Source organism: Macadamia integrifolia, chromosome 1 (genome assembly GCF_013358625.1).
Source record: "Macadamia integrifolia cultivar HAES 741 chromosome 1, SCU_Mint_v3, whole genome shotgun sequence".
Taxonomy (NCBI): domain Eukaryota; kingdom Viridiplantae; phylum Streptophyta; class Magnoliopsida; order Proteales; family Proteaceae; genus Macadamia; species Macadamia integrifolia.
The window spans coordinates 36,008,554-36,027,495 of record NC_056557.1 but is presented as its reverse complement, the minus strand read 5'-3'; the positions used below and the strand labels follow the sequence as shown (position 1 = coordinate 36,027,495).

The following is an 18,942-nucleotide window of genomic DNA, read 5'->3' as shown; positions in this document are numbered from 1 at the left end:
CTCTTATTGAAAAAAAAAAAAAAAATCAGATCCAACCAGTGCGGTTGTTCATTGCATCATCCTGCCTGATTCCGAGGCCCAGCCCACCTTTCTGACACAAATCCTACCCAAAGTACTGTCTGTTGACTCTGTTCTATGCACATCAAAGTTGAATTCAAAGAAGAGCCCCCAAAAGAAATTGCTTTGATCAAAATAAAAACACGGATTTTTGAAGATATCCAGTTGTAAAAGAGGGATAACAAAGAGATCCAATCATCAAAATCTTCTGATTCAGACAACCACCACCAAAACCACCATGGTTTCACCCATGAAGAAACCTCCATCAACTTCGACTTCGACTTCAACTTCAAAACCCACTTCTGTTCTTCCTTACAAGACCCAGAATCTCAGGGACCTCTACCAGATCGGCCAGAGACTAGGGCAAGGCCAATTTGGTACTACATATCTTTGTACAGAGAAGTCCACAGGTACCCAATATGCCTGCAAATCTATACCCAAAAGAAAGCTTCTTTGCAGAGAGGACTATGAGGATGTATATAGAGAGATTCAGATAATGCACCATTTGTCTGAACACCCTAACGTCGTGAGGATTAAAGGGGCATATGAAGATTCTTTGTTTGTTCATTTGGTGATGGAGCTTTGTGCCGGCGGTGAGCTCTTTGATCGGATTATTCAGAGAGGGCATTATAGTGAGAAACAGGCGGTACAGCTGATCAAGACTATAGTTGGGGTTGTGGAAGCTTGTCACTCTCTTGGAGTTATGCATAGGGACCTAAAGCCTGAGAACTTCTTGTTCGCTAACTCTGCTGAGGATGCTCCAATGAAGGCCATCGATTTCGGGTTGTCGGTGTTCTACAAGCCAGGTTTGATTGATGTGTTCCTTCCACTTTATTGAATTCGATTTTTATTGAAAAATTACTTAGTATGTACAGAACTTAAGACTGTTTGGATTGTTGATTTGTGTTATCTGGATCCTGGGTTCCCTTGTATTTTGTTGTGAATGGAGGAAATTTTTTATGGTGGGAAAAGCCAGCTTTCTGTTTGAGGAGAAAGAAGGGATTGCCTTTTGCTTGGAGGACTGTTTGTTTGATGGATTTTGTTTTCTATTTCATTGTTACGGGAAAGAAGAGAGTCTAGAGTCTAGACCCGGAAGTATGAATGAATTCACACAAGGTTTTCATCTTTCCTGCAGAAATTAGATTGGTTACGTATTAATGAAATGTAAATTCACCAATCTGACATGGTTTATTGGGGGAAATCTGTGTAGTATTAGCTATTTCAAGAGGCATTTTCTTAATGATTTTGGCCTTTGAGCTTTACAAGATTATGTTCTGAATGGGCTGACTTAAAGAGTCAAGAGGAAAAGGGGGGAAAAAGTTTATCTTAATGTCTCGATGGATGAATGTGGGCATGTGGAAATATAAAAAAGCATGAGAATTGTGACTAATAGTGATTTGAACTTGGAGAAATCTCGAGATAATATATTTTGTGTGTTCATCTACTGAATTAGGAAGGCAATTTGCTTAACAATTTTTTTTTTTTTTTTTTTTTTGAAGCATCAATTTTTCCAATTGTTTGCTGAGTAGCATACTTTTGACACGTTGGCCCAGATATTCACCTAAGCAACTACTTTATTCTTCCATCTGATTTGGTGTATTTATTAAGGCCATAGATAAAAAAGTGCATACCTAGTGCACGAGGCCCCCACCACTGTGGGGTCTAGGAGGGTCATAATGTAAACAACCTTAACCCTGCTTTGCGGAGAGGCCGTTTCCCAATTCGAACCCACAATCACTAGGTTGCAATGGAGCAACCTTACCGTTGCACCGAGGTCCGCCCTCTTATTGTTGAATACTTTATGAATTTTCTTTCTGAATTGTCTGAGATTTCAATGGATGCTTTTGTAAAGAATAATTAATCACATTTGATATGATAACTTGTCCTCAGGGCTACTCACATCCGTGCTTGATCTAACCATGAATTACTACTACTGAGGCTTTAACCACTTCTTCAGAATGGATCCATAGTCATAGAGCAGACTTATTCAGTTACTCCCAAGTTCTTCCAATAAGTTTATTGTTAAATACTCCAGGCTCCAGGGTTCTGTTCTCTTAGCTATTGTTTCTTACATAAGTATTGTTAAACCTTATTTTATGGTTAGTCTGAGCCATATAACCTGTGAACTTTTGTACCATTCCCCATTCTTTTCAGTCTTTCGAAATTAATGTTGTAGATGGGGCAGTTGACAACTACTCTAAGTTGGTTTGCTTTTAACTTACGGGGCTTCCTCTGTAGGACCAATTCACAGTGGGTTCCGACTGATATGTATCCTATTTAATCTTTCTATATGACCATGATGGACCATTTTTCATTATTTCCTTCATTTAATTACTCAGTTTCGTTTTTTTGGTGTTTATCTGACGGTTTCTCATATCTTAATTGTTGGTATCTTTTTCTCTGTTTACAGGGGATACCTTTTCTGATGTAGTTGGAAGTCCATATTATGTTGCACCTGAGGTATTGAAGAAACGATATGGACCTGAAGCAGACGTATGGAGTGCTGGAGTTATCTTGTACATCTTATTAAGTGGTGTCCCACCTTTTTGGGCAGGTAGTAATCTTGATGAGGTCATGTGCATGGATATGTCATTTCCCCACTTTTACCATATGTTTTTACCGTTTTTTTATTTGCTTCTCTTGTTCCTTCCAGAAACTGAACCAGGGATCTTCAGGGAGATTTTACGAGGGAAATTAGATTTTGAATCTGAACCATGGCCTGGAATTTCAGAAAGTGCCAAAGATCTGATACGGAAGATGCTTGACAGCAACCCAAAGACAAGAATTGCTGCCCATGAAGTACTCTGTGAGTCTATGAATGCATCTCTTCGTATTGCTGTGCCCCTTGGATATTATTCATGACAGAGATTAAATTCTGTACCAGGTCACCCATGGATTGTGGATGACACAGTTGCTCCAGATAAACCTCTTGATTCTGCAGTTCTATCACGCTTGAAGCAATTTTCTGCGATGAACAAGCTTAAGAAGATGGCTTTGCGTGTAAGCATATATTAATATGTTTTGTTGCTAATTTCATCCCTGGGTAATTTACTTATAATTAAATGATTTTATTGTAAGATACATGTGAAGAATGAATTGCATCCACTAATAATAGGATATTTAGGAGAGCCAATTGAATCCTTTCTAGAAAATCAAGATTTTGAATTTGAAACCTGATAAAAATTGGACTGGCAGATAGGATTTAGAAATTTTCATTCATTTGGAGTGACTGACACATTTGGATGTTCCTGGAAACAAATAATCGCAACGTGCTAGACCTCTAGTGTATCTGTTCATTTTTACTATTTCTATTTTCTTCACTCCTAGCTAGATACTTTCTTTGCAGATCTAAAGATTTTGAAATTTTCCATGGCTTAAAAGACACTGATATTGTGTTGAAATTTAGGAGGATTAGATCAACGTGTGAAGGGGGTGCCAGTGCCACTTATGGTGTGTTGCTCCATGCAATAAAACCAACAAGTCAAAAAATCTAAGAGTGCATTAAAAAAATGTGTTTGGGGCTGATGTACTTGAGTTCTGTTTTGGCTTGAGATAGTTTGTTTTCATGTACATCTCTCTTGTTTTTTTATCTTACTTTTCTAACTTATTTTATTGTTAGTCTCCCCACTCCCAATGGTAAGCTGTGGATTGTATCTGTTTACAGTGTACTGATTGTATCCTGCAAACACTCTAAAATATTTTGGACTCTTAGGAGCTGGCCTTCCCACAAACCCCTCCTAAATCTTAAATTCCAGTTGAACACTCCCTGCTCCACTGCTGCACACTTATAACTCTGCAACAATAATTCAAAATGGAGTACAATCTAGGAGACAATATCTATAATACATCGGCCACCAGTTTATCTTCACAAAACTTAATTCTTCATTACCCTTGTTAGTTCTAATGATGTGATTCATCAAAGGAAAAAAATGATACGTGCATGCCAACAAGTGGCCAACGTCCCCCCTGCCACCTGCACATGTTGCAACCATGGTTCAAAATTTCTCCGAAATATGCCTGAGACAAAACAGGAGGCGAAACCAGAAGTAGCACAATTTTAGTCACGAAAATGCACTGTTTTCAGTCATTTTGGCCTTTTGTCCCTTGAAATGGCCAAGCAAAACTCACAGAAAAAATGCGTTGTTTCTGTGAAATTTCATCCATTTCTGTCTGACCAAAATGGCCTACTGAAAGGAGATTTAGAAATATGGTTGCAGCACAACCATCTAATCCACTTGTCTTTTCCTTTGCTTAGTTTATAGCCTTGCTTTTAACATTTGAATAAGTCAAGACTTACTGATGCAGATTCTTTACCAAACTAGGCTTGTTTTATTAGGAATAAGCCTAGAGTTGGGTTCCATACATGTTAGGCCTTTGATCCCATGTGTTTTGAGTGTAATAGGCCACTTTTATGGGCCTAAAAGAGGGGCTTTAAGGTTGCATACGGGATTACTAGTTTGTTTCCTTTTAAGCTGGGTTTGATTTGAGTTATATTTGTTTTCTTAAGAGTCAAGTTATTAGTTGAGTTAAGTCATTAGTAGTTAATTTCTAATTTCAGCTAAATTCTAATTTCAGTTAGTTTCTAATTTCTTTTTTTAGTAAGTATTGTATTAGGAGACTAAATTAAGGTTTCCTTTAGGGAACCTTCTATTTTGTAATTCCCTCCCCCATCAACATTATAAATAAAGAAGAGGCGGATCTCAAGGCTGGAATGCTTTTGATAAAAAAAATTAATGGCTGCTACTATTGTCTTCTCCATGAAGAGTTGTTTTGTGTTTGATCAAGGCTGATGGAACTGTGCTTGATCCAGTTGACTCTCTGCGGTGTGAAGCCCGAGAGGTCCTCTTTCTTAATGTATTTTCTTCTTCTCTCAATTATACAAAGTGTCACTGATCTGCTCAAGTTCCTACAGGTATTAAATTCAGTTTTCTTATCAGTTCTGCCCAGAAAATTGCAGATTCTGTGAGCAATATTCAAAACCTGCCCAGACCTAACCGGCCATCAGTTTTGGATGAATTTTGATCGAAGTTGGGCCCTACCTAGAGGGGAAATTGAACCAAAGGGGAGCATTTTCTGTCCAGGGATTCAAGAGATATTAGAAATCTCCCTAATTTTATATTCTAGTGACCTATTCTGTCCAGATTTGAAATTGATAGGCCTGCCTTGATTTCTATTGGTTTCTTTGGGTGTTGGACCATATTATCAACTGGGATTAGGCCTCTTATAGTCCTTGTTAAGGCCCCATCATCTATTGTTAATTCTGTTAACAGATTCTTAATAGTTCTGTAATCGGTTGGCTCTTATAGACTTGGTTTTCCCTTATAATCCAGAGTTGCTTTGGGTTGCTGTTCTACTTTGGATATTGGTTGTTCTTTGGTTAAAAAATCCTGCAGTTGTGAGCGGGTGTGACTTGTCCAACTCAGCTTTACATTAGGTGCTTTTCAGCATCGCTCTCTATGTCTCTTGAAATGGAACAATTACTTGGCAGCTTGTAATGGAGCATATCACCTCATGCCTCAAGGATTGCTTCTTCATAGGAAATATCCAAATCGTCTTGGCTAGCAAAAATAAATTCTTTTGCTGTCCACATTACAGTCTCCTAAACCCCCACCATTATTAGCATAGCAAGAGTGTCCTTACCAATCTCTCTTCCTCGTCTTTGCTTCCCACAGAAAATCCCAAATGACCGTGTTAATATTTTATATCACCTCATTCCACAAGGATTTATGCTTCTTAAATAGTATCTAAATCCTCTTGGCTAGTGAAATTCTTATAGTCCACATTACCAATCTCCAGAACCCACTATTACTGGCATATAGAGAGTCTCTGATGCAGCCAGCCAAACCCTTGATCCATTACAGATCAAGGATGTGATTGATGCAGCATAGGCCCAGGTTAAGAAGATTTTCTGGTAAAAAAATGCAGCTTCAAAGAGCAGCTGCAGATATGAATTATCTTATTCTTTGTACTCTGACAAAGGCCTACAAGTTGAACCATATTACAAATCCTCTAGTTATTTGCTTCGTCCATGCGTACTTAGGGAACTCAATACATCAAGATGAACATCATAGACAGACATGCATTTTATCAGCAGATGAGGAGCATCTTCTTCAGCACTTGGGCAGATATCAATGTATTTTTGTTTTTGCTTGACGATTTATTGAGGGTCTCATGTATTTCTCTGTTGGGAGGCCTTTGTAAGAAGGGTAGTGTACTAAATCTGTTTATTTTGCATTTGGAAATTCTCCCTTTGTAGTCAAATCTTTGACCTTGACAATTGTTGCATATCCTATTTTTCTTGTATCTTTTTTTTTGGCAAGAAATCAGTCCACTGATTATAGATTTGTAGAATTGTTAGGGATTCCAGTAGCAATTGATTAAGGATAATAGGATTGGGATTGATAAGAATCAAAGACAAACTTCCTAAAAATGATAGAATAATCAAATCCTCATGGGACAATGGGCTATTTTGCTTCTCAGCCTTGCAATAGCTGTTTAATTTGCTCCACAGTTTGGTCCCATTTTATCTTGGCCATCTTGTTAGCCTAGTGACCAACTTAAAGAATTATGACATGCGAATCGGATAATCAAGTGAATTTCCATTTCCTACTGTTCTTGTATGATCTATGTTATTGAAGGATCTGTTGTGCAATTGCTTGCATTGACAAAATCTATTTTTGCAGGTTATAGCCGAGAGCCTGTCAGAGGAAGAAATTGGGGGTCTGAAAGAGCTGTTCAAGATGATTGATACAGACAACAGCGGAACAATTACTTTTGATGAGCTAAAAGAAGGTTTAAGAAGAGTAGGCTCTGACCTGATGGAGTCTGAGATCAAGGCCCTTATGGACGCAGTAAGTAAATTTCTGGAAAGACAAAGGTTGAATTTTACGATTTTTTGAGGTCGAGTACATTTAGGCTACAGGACTTTGAAATGCTTATGCAGTCACCATATGTTTCTGTTGCCTACCAAGATGAAATCTTAATCTGTAGAAGTGTGGCAGGCTGACATTGACAACAGTGGAACGATAGACTATGGTGAATTCCTTGCTGCTACCATGCACATTAACAAGATGGAGAGAGAGGAGAATTTGATGTCTGCATTTTCCTTTTTTGACAAAGATGGTAGTGGTTATATAACCATTGAGGAGCTCCAGCAAGCTTGCAAGGAGTTTGGTCTAAGTGATGTTCACCTGGATGAGATTATCAAGGAAATTGATCAAGACAATGTGGGTCCCTCCTTCTTCATCCTACATTTAAAGTCTAAAAGTTTCATATGCACTTCTTTCTAGGCACAGTGTTTTCCTTCATGCATTTGCTTCTCTTTTTCCTACATAATTTGGAATCTAAACCTTTTATTGGTTGGAATCTAAACGTTTTATTGGTTGGAGCTAATTTTCATTAATGGCTTGTGATTAAGCAGGATGGGCAAATAGATTATGGGGAGTTTGCTGCAATGATGAGGAAAGGCAATGGAGTGATTGGGAGGAGAACTATGAGAGGCAATTTGAACTTCAACTTGGGTGAGGCCTTTGGAGTAACAGATTCCTGATATACCTTACTAACTGACCTAAGTGATGTAACTGTCGCCAATCCTTTTTGTATAATTAAGGTACACTTATAACAGTAGAAGGTAGCGATGGTTGAATCTTCTGATTTATGGATACTGATCATTATTATTATTTTTTTTTATTTTTGATTTCTGCTGAATGCTGGCCTCTAACCATTAAAAGTTTTGAAGCCTATTTTATACTAATTCATTTATAAGTACAACCAACCAATTTCTTGTATTCTTTTTTTTCCCTATTTTGCAGTGGTATGCAGAGTCCAATCCGCTAATGCATGTATGAAAAGAGCACAACAATGAGTTTGATCTATAGTCTAAAAAAGAAAAGAAAAACTCAGTTCTGGATACCAAATAAGCCAGGAATTACCTTGATTTGCATTAGATTATTAGGAAAGGCCTCGACATCTCGGGGTTTCACATCCTTGATCTCCATGCTTCAATTCAAGCAATAGTTAGGAGTTGGGACCTCAACCTAAAGTTTTGGAATTTGATTTATATTGATATATGGAATTTATTGCCTTTAAAGGAATCTGATCTATCAGCTGGAGAAATCAACATCACTATATTCAACATAGAATCAAAGCACTTCATGGCTTTTTGGACTTTGTGATCCAAATCTAAGCTTAAAAGAAACAAGCTCAAATTAGAGTTTGAAATTAATGGCTGTTAGGCCACCCACTCAGGCCTGACAGAACCATATGAGATAGTGAGAGTGGCAACATTTGCAGCTTGGGGTGCTAACATGTATATATAGCAGATTACCCATCAGAAAAATGATGATTAAAGGGGAAAAATTGAAAAAGATGCAAGAGAGAAAGGGAGACACAAGGAAGAAGCCCTTGACAGAGAGGATAACAATTGAAATCCAATAGGACTATAGATCCAGTTTGCAATTTTAATGGTGCAAAGAGAGAGGAACCCACTAACACATTTTGCAAGTTAGAAGTCCAACCTTAAAATTTCTCATCAATGTCAACATAAAATTTTGGTGATGTCTTTGAACTTCCAGAGGAGACTGCCACACATTCTTATTGATAATCTACTTGTGAGAGAAAGATTAACAGGATTGAATTGTTGAAAAATAATATGGGGCTTTGAGTTGACAAGAGAGATGAAATTGGGAAATTGTATCTGATATTCAAAGTATTGTCATCAGAAAGGGATATGGATAAGGGTCTTATTCATCACTATTCAAAAGTTCTTTTCTTCTGATGATGATGACAATCTTATAGAATTACTAGATGTTGACGAGATTAGGAATAAATGTTTTCTAAACCAGCTCCTTGAAATTTCCTAGACCTGATGGTTTGTTTGCTAGTTTCTTCTAGAACATGTAGAAGACTGTTGGTATTGAGATTTTCAAATTATCTAACCAGTTGAATTGCGTTAATGAATTAATAGAAGACATTTCATCTGTGACAAAACGGGGCTGATCCTGGTTACATGGGTATTTTTATAAATTTCTTATATAGGGTTTTGCAATATATTCGTATTGAGGTTTTCTTTCTTTGTAAGCAATCTAAGAGAGGTGTGAGGACGAGCACTATAACCTTACTCTTCATTGATAGTGAAACAAGATCTCATCTCACCGAGGATTTAGGTAATTTTGCCGAACCTTGTAAATCTATGTACATTATGTAATTGTTAGTTCATATTTTACCATTATTTTCTACATCATTTTAGAGTTGTGTTTCTACAAAGATCTTATAAAAATAGCTAAGGCCTAAGGGGTAAACGAAATAAATGATAATTAATTTAAAAAAAAAAAAAAAAAAAAAAGGCAAAGCTTCAAGGCATCTAAATTGAGCAACAAAACATATATATCTACAAGAGCAGCCTTTGAAAATTGCACTGCCCTGAAAGCCTACTCGAGTATAAAACCAGAAAAAGGTCTTTGGACTGGATGTCCAAAAAATAAAAATAAAAAATTTTGATAAAACCTTTGTTTTAAAGAACTTTTTTGCAGTTTTATGTTTTTGGAATAAGAAAGAGACTTGTTTTTGAAAACATAAACCTAAAAAAATTAGGTTCTCAGCATAGTTTAGTGGTTTTTGTGCTGAAGCTTCAGGTTACAGAAATGTGCGTATCGGAAAAAGAAAGAACAATTATGTCATTAGCCTTTAAATTATAAAACTACCACAACTTATCTTTCCCTTTCCTCCAAACCTCACGTGGGGTTCCTCTATGGTGCGACAAGGCTGGGAACCCCTTAGGATACATGCTCATGTGCTGGGATGTGTACCCAAATGCTTTCAACTGTTGGATGTGCATTGTACACCACACCACGCCGTAGAGGAGCCATATCCCAAACCTCTCACTCCAAACACCCTTCTCCCCCTTCCTGGTCTTATTCCCTCATATCTCTCCTATTGCTCTCTTCTCATACTCTCTTTCCGATTTCTCTTTTCCCTCACTATCCCACTTCTCTAACTCTATTTCATATCAATTTACCTATTAAGAATTCCATTTTAACAAGTACTGTAGGACCATCTAATGACAAGTACTGTAGGGCCAACGCGGATATAAAACTTTCTTTTGATTTGGAAAACTTTTTTTGACCACTAAGTGTGGCACCTTTATTTTTGTCTGTGTATAAATCCATGAAAGATGTAACATATAGATTGGTACCCTAGTGGAAACAGCTCTTATATTTTACCCCTATAGCAGAGGCAACCTCGGCAAATGGTAGATCAACCGCTGCCACTTTTGTACGATGTTACAACCTCTCTAAAATCTAATCAATTCTAATTTTCTTGTCTTCTTACCCAAAAAAAAAAAAATCTGAATAGACTTAATACAAGTAATTCCATGTATGCTTAAATTGAACCAAGGAAATCTAACTACACCAATGTGAAACCAGAGATTTTAATCATGGCATCGGCAATAGTATCAGTCTTGGCCGATGATACTGATACCAATCCGAACATTTTGCCCTCAAAATTTGATAAAAAATCGATTCTGGACTACCATCTTACCTCAATAGATACCGTCACCACTGACCCGTATTAATATCATATCAGTACTGGTCTGGTGATACAGACAGTATCAGCGATACGCCAATACAATGCAGATAATACCATGCCAAGTTTTTCAGCTGTCCTTCCATGTCTTTGTTCTTCTTTGATTAATTGAATCTGAATGACTAATTGATTTTGAAGAATTGTGGAGACCCATTAATTAGTCAATGTAGGTAAAACAGTTTCTTATTCAATCTTATGTAATCCTTCAAATTGACATGGTTTGGGAGGGTGAGGTGAGATCTTAACCAGGTAATCCAACTGTATATTTGCTTGAGGTCCTTCATTTGTAGAAATCAAAATCAGTGACTGGCTTCTTTACATTTGCTCGGTAACCCTTCTCAAAATCCTTGGGCATTATGACATACCGGTTCTTGCGCACAGCTTGTATTCCTGCTTCCTGACAAATTGCTACAATCTGCAACCATCAGTCCATCACCAAACATGGTCAGAATATAGAGGAAAAAAGAGCAACCGATTTGGTGAAACAATTCTTTAATGGTAGTAGGGAAAAGACATAATTACAAACACAAGAAATTCTGCCCCAGAAAACTTAACATGGTCATGTAAACTCAATAAAGTATGACCTAAGACATTTAATTCCATACCCATTAGTTATTGAGAATTAACGCCATATATCATTGTTATTGGACCTAAGACATTCTAGTCCATATACAATAATTAGGTATGATAATGCCAAATGTGCATGGCAGAGCTCCTCAAAGGCACAGAAGATTCATCAACCAAGATGGTTTTTTTTTTTTTTTTTTTTTTGATAATATGCAACCAAGATGGGGTGCTTTGCTCATGCAATCAGAGTAGCGATGGAGGAAAACCTCATGTTATTATCTTTAGATATTCTTCCATTCCTTACCTCAAGAAAGCCAGATACTAATGCAGTCAAGGGATTCAAAAATCCTATTATACCTGCAAGTAATGGGCCGAAAAGAAATTCGCAGGAAAAATTTCCAATACAGATATACACAAACACAATTGAAGGAGAATAAAAAAGAAACAGCAGAACTTATGAAATAGAATATCAGAATAGTTCAACAGCAAGCTAGAAATCCAAACCAGTAACAAGAACACCAAGTCACCACACTGCAACCCTGAGAAAATTGAAGTCTCACCACAACTTAAGCATATTCAACTCATATCTTTAACAAAACCCCATTAAAATATGCTGGCTACAATGATACTTATGTGCTCATCAGACCCCGATGTACCTCCACAAATTTAACTTTTGACTCCAGCTAGAGTTATTAAATTTAACCCTAATTATAATTTTAGAAACTACTATGGCTGCTTAATCCTTTCCTAAATAAATATAAGATATAAAATCTATATAGAACTTGTAATCAAATTAGACTTCCTTAAATAAAGTTCCACTACAAATCCAAACCTGTAAAATAAATTGGTCATAACATTCCCAATATAATTTAGAATTGAAAGATCATGGTTTTGTTCGATATGTAACTTTATAACCTCTAGTATAGCACCAGTACGCAAAACAAGCTAGTTTTGAAAATCCAAAATTAAGACCTAAAAGAAGTGATGGAAATAACCTAATTTAAAATGGCTTTCAAATAAGCTATATGAGACAGTATATAGCCAGTATTTAAAACAATAAACACTTTAAGGGTACATTTAGGGGGGTGGAGTTTGGAGATTGAGGTGAAAATGACCAGGGGAAAGGAATGTAGAACTGAAAAAAAAAAAATCTGTAGTTGAGTGCAAATTGAAAGTTTAGGTAGGTCAATTAATGATATGCATGAATGCCTCAAGAAAATAATAACAAACTGGATAGAATGGAGAAAAAATCTAAGAAATTTTTTTCCCAGAAAATAAGAAACAATATAGATTTTTATCCCAGATAAAAGCAGAAATATATGGCATTTTACAGGAGACATTAATTGGCAAATTAAGTAATAATTACTTCCTATTGAAACCTGCAGATGAGATCTACAAATTAACTGACCTCAGCAGCACTAATCTTATCAGGTCGGGAGACATAATCTTCCAAGTCTACTTCATCACTTAAGTTCATCTTCGCAGTGCTAACCTGTACAATGGGAAAAAAAATCTTTATAATCCTGGTTTTGTGTTCTGTTTCTTCAAATGGCTAAAGGGGCGCCATGATTAAAGTGTTCAATCTGTGCCCATAATCTCTTTATTGTAACTTTCTAGTCTATTTTCCTAGAATGAAATATTGAACAAAAAATGTAGGTGTTTCAAATTTAATGGCATGATAGAGATTTCCCACAAACAAACCTGAAACACAAGCCTCTTTTGTCGCCTATCAGGCAAAGGGAATTCAATTTTCCGGTCAAGCCTACCAGGGCGTAGAAGTGCAGGGTCCAGTGTGTCGGCCCTGTTAGTTGCCATTATAACCTTTACATTCACCGTTTGATCAAATCCATCCATCTGGAGAAGCATACCAAAGAACCAGAACATCAAGTGCAGAGTAAAAGTAAAGGTACAAAAGTTTTTGATTGCTTCAATTTTTTTCCGAGTCCAATCAATATAGAACCCTCTGTTACACCTTTAAGTTCAATAACTTTTGACTTAATACCTGATTCAAGAGTTCCATGAGGATTCTCTGAACTTCTCTGTCAGCTCCAGTTTGAGCATCGAACCGAGCTGTAGCGATAGCATCAACCTCATCAATAAATATAATAGCAGGAGCATTCTCTTTGGCAAGGCGGAAAACATCACGAACCATTCTCGGACCCTGAATGGAAGAGTAGCACTTAGTTTGCCTTTGTAGTGCACTTAGTTTTATATTTGAATTGTAGACATTTGAGGCTAGGAACTGGAATATAAGATTCAAAAAGTCCAATAGCAGGAGTTTGGGTGCACCAAGACCACTAATTCTGCCATTCCCTCAAGTAGATGTGGTAATTAATACATTACAATATGCTTTGTTTATAGTTTACTGATTGAGTCTCTACCATTAAGTTTTGATGATCAACCCCTACTACTGCTCATGGTGAATGATCCTTTACTGCCATCTTGTTTCCGCTTTAATTTTCTGCAATACATTACTACATACTTTCTTCAAAGGCTTGTTGCTGGTTTTGAGTTGAGCTTGTCCTACCAGAAGGAAGCCAAAAAAGGAATGACATGATTATAAGGATCAAACTTCGTTGCATGGGTTCATGCTTGATTCCTCTATTTAAGATAATTAGTTTATGATCCCTCAAGATAATTATCATAAAAAAAATTTGAAACTCCATCCAAACATGACAAACATGATATTGGAATTCATAAGGGTACGAAAAAAACTCTTTTGTATCATCCAAACAGAACTTAAATTTATAGAGTTTTTACCTTCCAATAGTAGATATTCCAATAACCATGCATCAACATACCATGGATGAGGGGAAAAGAAAAAAAAAATCCAAACATGACCTATTAATATCATTCACAAAGGCAGAATGACTGATGAAATCATGGAATAAATTTCCACGAAGATATAAAGAGTGAGAAAGAAGGAACAATCAAGAAGCTCCAAAACCAAGTTAGGAAGGGTTCACATAGTTTTTCCATACAAGTTAGCCAAGAAGGTAGCCAAAAAAAGTAGAGTGAGCAGGTGCAGGTCCACTGTACTTGCAAATTGCTGCAGTTCCAGTGGCTCCATTTGCCACATGACAGGTCAGGTGGGGTCCAAATTAAAGTGGCACATAGGCCCCATCCCCTACTTATATGCCAAGTTTGAATCCAATATGCCCCACTATTTTTGTTGTCCATCGGAGCATCAAGCAGCACAACCAGGTTCTAATTGACTAAGCCCCATGCTTGTCCACGGAGGAAGTTTACTCTGAGAAGTATGAAAACACAGGAAAGAACAAGGGAAGGAAAACACAAATCTTTGAATTATCATGGAATCTATAAAAATATAAGGGGAACTGTGCAATAGAAGGTAGGCCATATGGATGATTAGGGTCCCAGATATGACACCTGACCCAGACATAATACCCTCTTCCCATTCAATAGTTTGAAGTTCTCCAGTTGGTATGTCATGTGGCAGAAATCGGGGAGCAGGAACTGCACTAGACCTGCATCCTATCACCATTAAAATAGTAATAACATAAAGAAAGATAGTAAGAAGTAAGGTTAAACATACCTCGCCTATATACTTCTGAACAAATTCTGAACCAACCATCCTAATGAAGGCTGCACTCGTGTGATGAGCAACAGCCTTGGCAAGCATTGTTTTACCAGTGCCGGGAGGTCCATAAAGCAATACTCCTCGAGGGGGATCTATGCCAATCTGTTTGTATTGCTCCTGATGTGTCAAAGGTAACTCAACAGCTTCACGGATTTCCTGCTTTTGAATGTCACATCCACCAATGTCCTAGCACAAGAAGAAGCACGTTGAGTGATTGAAAAGCGGTGGAATTAATATCTAACAAGAAGGTTAGGCAATCCTGAAAAATAAATGTGGCCCAAACAATAGAGTTCCATCACATAAAGAAACATAAGTGGACTGCAGAACCCAGACATAAAGCATACAAGCTTTGCACCACAAATCTATTAATTACTGATCTCACATAAGGTACAGCTACACCAACAAAATTTCATGTAATTGTTAATATCCATTCTATGCATGAGTTTGATTTAGCAAGGATAAAAAAAAATCCATGGTCCTGATAACATCCCATAACGTTCACAACATGTAACAATTATTCTTTTGGATTGTCCTCAATGCATGACAAGACAAAAGTGGTTGAGGATCAGTGGAGAATTACTCATAAGATGGATTTGAATGAAAGCAGGGCAAAGGACTTCTTAGTTCAACCAAAACATGGAAACCAAAAATTAATGGAACATTCTGAATTCACAATTTACCTAACAAAATAATGTGGGAGCATTTTTACAGAAATGTTGTTGATTCAATACTTTTAGTAATTTCAGCTTTAACTACTTTTAGTATTTATCATTTTTAACATCTTACGTAAGTCTATTATACCATTTTTTTTAATGAATCTATGATACATTATTTGGTCTAGATAGAAAAGTACTACCACTGTCTCACTTTTAAGAAAGCCAAAAGTTTAACGACGAGTGGTTAAATCATCACAAGTCCCCTCCTTTATCAACTTTACCCTCCCATTACTTGCCTAAACTCTCTTCAAGTTGGGACTGAATGAAGAGCTAATCACTGCAAGAGAGCAACATAGTATTCCAAAAGGTCACTACTTAATTGGTTAGATGGACAAAGAATTTGGGACAGCCAAAAACAGGACGGAGGATTTTTATTGTGGGATGGAGGAGAGGTACAATACTATTACAGTGAGTTCGGTATTTACTATTTTTAGTAGCTTTCAGTTTTGAGTAATATTGGTAGTAAGTTTGGTTGGATAATTAAGGTTTTTTTTTTTTAACTTAACGGTGACAAGATAGTTCTCCCCCCCCCCCCCCCCCCCCAAGTTGAATTATTTGGTTATAGATCTTTGTTATTAGAAATTTAATGTCCAAGTAGTAGTCTTTCATGATTTTTTGAGTTTGAAATGTAGTCTAGTCATGGTCTATAAATAGGAATGTAATTCAATAAATATATTCAGATTTAATGTATGGAGTGATTTTGTTTATGGTTAAGAGGATGGTTTCTTTTTTTTCCAATAGTAATTTAGTGGTCGAACCCTAGCAGTCATTCCTTATATCTGTCTCTTTTTCTTCAATTTTATATACAGCATTACTCATTCAGCCTATTACCTCCAGGCAACCAAATTTCGCTGTATCTGGAAAAGAAAAGACAAGAAAATAAAGGAAATTCTAAAGAAAAAAAAAGTTAAAACCAAACTACAAAAGTATTAAAAAATAAAACGATAAAGAAAAGATAACACAGACCTGATAAACTAACAAAAGACAGGACCTGCACCACAGCAACGACAATAATATATTGAGATAAGTCATAGAGATATCCCGTAACTATTGAAAACACTGAAGTTCGATAAGAAGAATTACATTATAGGTAACATCTGGCTTTTCTGACTGGCTCAAAAGTGAAATGCTCGAGTCAGCTTCAGGTGGCAATACATCAACAAGGGCATTTGAGTGACGGTGCAATGCCACTGATGACGAAGGTTTCAACAGCTCCCGGTTGATGGTGCTGAGAATCCTAACATAGTAATTGGAACCAGTAGTCGAGCCAACAATGCCACTGTTCTCATCAACCACTTCCATAAACTGACCAACAATGAGAGGAACTGATTTTATCTTCTCCACTTCGTTCTGGGCCTGGAACAATTCTTGCTTTAAATTCTTCAGCTCTTCCTTCATGTAATTCTCCTGACCATCAATGAATCTGATCTGGCATTGCATGGACTTATAACAACCATAGAGATCTTCCTCGTTTGAAAATGAAGGCACATTGTAAAATCTTGGATCAACCAATACTGCAGATGCAGCCATACTTTATTTTTTCTCCTTCTATATTTCCTTTCTGAAAATAGCAATAGCTAGAGTGAATATCAAGAATCAAACAAAACAAAAGTTGAGCAATGACTAAACTTGATGGAGAAGGCAGCTTGAGAATTCTTTTCCACATAGGAGATCTGATAGGTAACTAAATGTGACAAACAACACTCCCATTATATGTTAGATAGCTGCATTTTCCACTACTGAGTCATGGCTAACAATGGAGTTTATTTGGATTTTTATTTACCTTTAAATTCAGGAAACAGGAAAACAGAACCAGCATGAGTGCTGTAATGTTAGCCATTCCTACCAAGTGTGGAGCTGATTTGTTATTCTGCAAAGTCAGATAGATGAAGCACCCTCTTGATTGACTACGCAACAAATTTGGTGGTCAAACTCCACTGAACAAACCTAGTAGTCTAGTAGTAAATTATCTTCTTGTTTTTTCAATGATGTAAATTGTTCAAAGAATATTGAACTTCTAATCTATATACATATATTAAGCGAAGTGCGATGCTACTTTCCCGCCACATACGTCATCAATGGTGAACCATGCCTTATCCAACATCTATTACATCATCAATGGTGAACCTCTCTCACTCACTCTCTCTCTCTCTCTCTCTCTCTCTTGGGTGCTGATGTGGAGTACCCACTTTCACTCATTCTCCCTACAACTTGGTGTATATTATGTTAATAGAAATCAAATACAGTTACATTATCTGATTTTTATTCTTCATGCCTTTCTCTCAAAACGGTTACCACCTTACCTCTTTCTCAAAACAGTTACCACTCCTGTTGTTCTGAATCATCATAGATTATGTATTCTGTGTGAATAATTCACATATATTACCACAAATTGAATATAGTTGCTTGTAAATGGCATTAGTTCTTAATATGTTCCAGAACATCCTAAATTTGAAACTAGAAATTTTGAATGCCATTCAGTTTAGGTTTTAATGGAAGAAAATTTGGATATAATTCTTTGGGATAGTCGAACAGAAATTAGAAAAGGGAGGAGGTCTTATTGCTGGGCACTTTCATAATGTCTCCATGAATGTACACCTTATTTTGACACATGGCAAGTCAGGTGGGGCTAAAATTTCGTGCCCAGGTAGACCATAGGGTCCCCTACTCATATTTCACAGCCCAAACAAAGTTGGGCAAGTGGAAAAATAAAGCATTGAATTATCCAGCACTAATGAGAGGGTGCATGCCAATACATAGGAAGGTATATGCTTGAGTTGACTCTAAAATTTGAAATATGGCAGATCCAAACCATTCCCTAGATATCTAATACTAGAAATTGCCCTGTAACTCTCCCACACAGCAGAACTAGGTGTGCCCATCCATAAAACCTGTGACACTAAAAAAAAAAAAAATTCTTTTGGTACTGAATACAAAATCAGAATTCAGACACATTCTATATTGCAAAAAAATTCACGATTATGCACAGAATGCGTTCTAACCCATAATATATTCCAAGAATGCATTCCAAACACAGCTATATACAAGACCCAATTATCAATAGACAAAATCATTGCAAGAGTAATTATTCCTACAGGGGAATTGAAATTATGTTCTGCGTAGAATAGAAGATGATGAACTAATTGGAAATATCATTGAAAAAAAAAGAGTAAAATTGCAGGCTACGAGAGAGAGAGAGAGAGAGATTACCTACAGGGTATTGTCGCAAGCGAATGGACGAATAGGCCGAGAGGGATGGGTTAAGATGCTTTGGTGGTACCAAGTTGGTAACAGACTCCACTTTGGTAACTTCGAACAAATTACTTGGGGAGGAAGCTTAGGATCGACCCGGTTGGACTCAGATCGGACCACTTCATGTGAGTCCGGTCTAACCGATTTGGTTTCTATCGGGGTTAA

At 36.9% G+C, this 18,942-nt stretch overlaps 2 protein-coding genes across 2 annotated transcripts; one reads left to right on the top strand and one right to left on the bottom strand.

The window, feature by feature from the left end:
- The first annotated feature begins 100 nt into the window (after window positions 1-100).
- Window positions 101-7,844, top strand: LOC122086111 (calcium-dependent protein kinase SK5-like). Its single transcript, XM_042654824.1, has 7 exons — window positions 101-863; window positions 2,468-2,611; window positions 2,711-2,863; window positions 2,942-3,057; window positions 6,741-6,908; window positions 7,059-7,283; window positions 7,478-7,844. The coding sequence occupies exons 1-7, from the start codon at window positions 296-298 to the stop codon at window positions 7,604-7,606; spliced, it is 1,503 nt and encodes a 500-aa protein (XP_042510758.1). The 5' UTR covers window positions 101-295; the 3' UTR covers window positions 7,607-7,844.
- Window positions 7,845-10,798: 2,954 nt separating this feature from the next.
- LOC122085872 (26S proteasome regulatory subunit 6B homolog) lies at window positions 10,799-18,862 on the bottom strand. The gene is made up of 7 exons (XM_042654474.1): window positions 18,736-18,862; window positions 16,609-17,086; window positions 14,765-14,995; window positions 13,211-13,369; window positions 12,910-13,062; window positions 12,617-12,700; window positions 10,799-11,056 (listed from the first exon to the last, which is right to left on the bottom strand). Exons 2-7 carry the CDS (start codon window positions 17,053-17,055, stop codon window positions 10,922-10,924), a joined length of 1,209 nt encoding a protein of 402 aa, XP_042510408.1. The 5' UTR covers window positions 17,056-17,086; window positions 18,736-18,862; the 3' UTR covers window positions 10,799-10,921.
- Window positions 18,863-18,942: the final 80 nt, after the last annotated feature.

Bases quoted from the DNA above. Each gene is read 5' to 3' on its own strand.
- LOC122086111 (XM_042654824.1), top strand. From the start codon at position 296: ATGGTTTCACCCATGAAGAAACCTCCATCAACTTCGACTTCGACTTCA. The intron at 864-2,467 runs GTTTGATTGATG...CTCTGTTTACAG, and splicing joins GTCGGTGTTCTACAAGCCAG to GGGATACCTTTTCTGATGTA. The intron at 3,058-6,740 runs GTAAGCATATAT...CTATTTTTGCAG, and splicing joins TTAAGAAGATGGCTTTGCGT to GTTATAGCCGAGAGCCTGTC.
- LOC122085872 (XM_042654474.1), bottom strand. From the start codon at position 17,055: ATGGCTGCATCTGCAGTATTGGTTGATCCAAGATTTTACAATGTGCCT. The intron at 12,701-12,909 runs GTTTGTTTGTGG...CCCATTGTACAG, and splicing joins AAAAGAGGCTTGTGTTTCAG to GTTAGCACTGCGAAGATGAA. The intron at 11,057-12,616 runs GTCAGTTAATTT...TGATGGTTGCAG, and splicing joins ATAAGATTAGTGCTGCTGAG to ATTGTAGCAATTTGTCAGGA.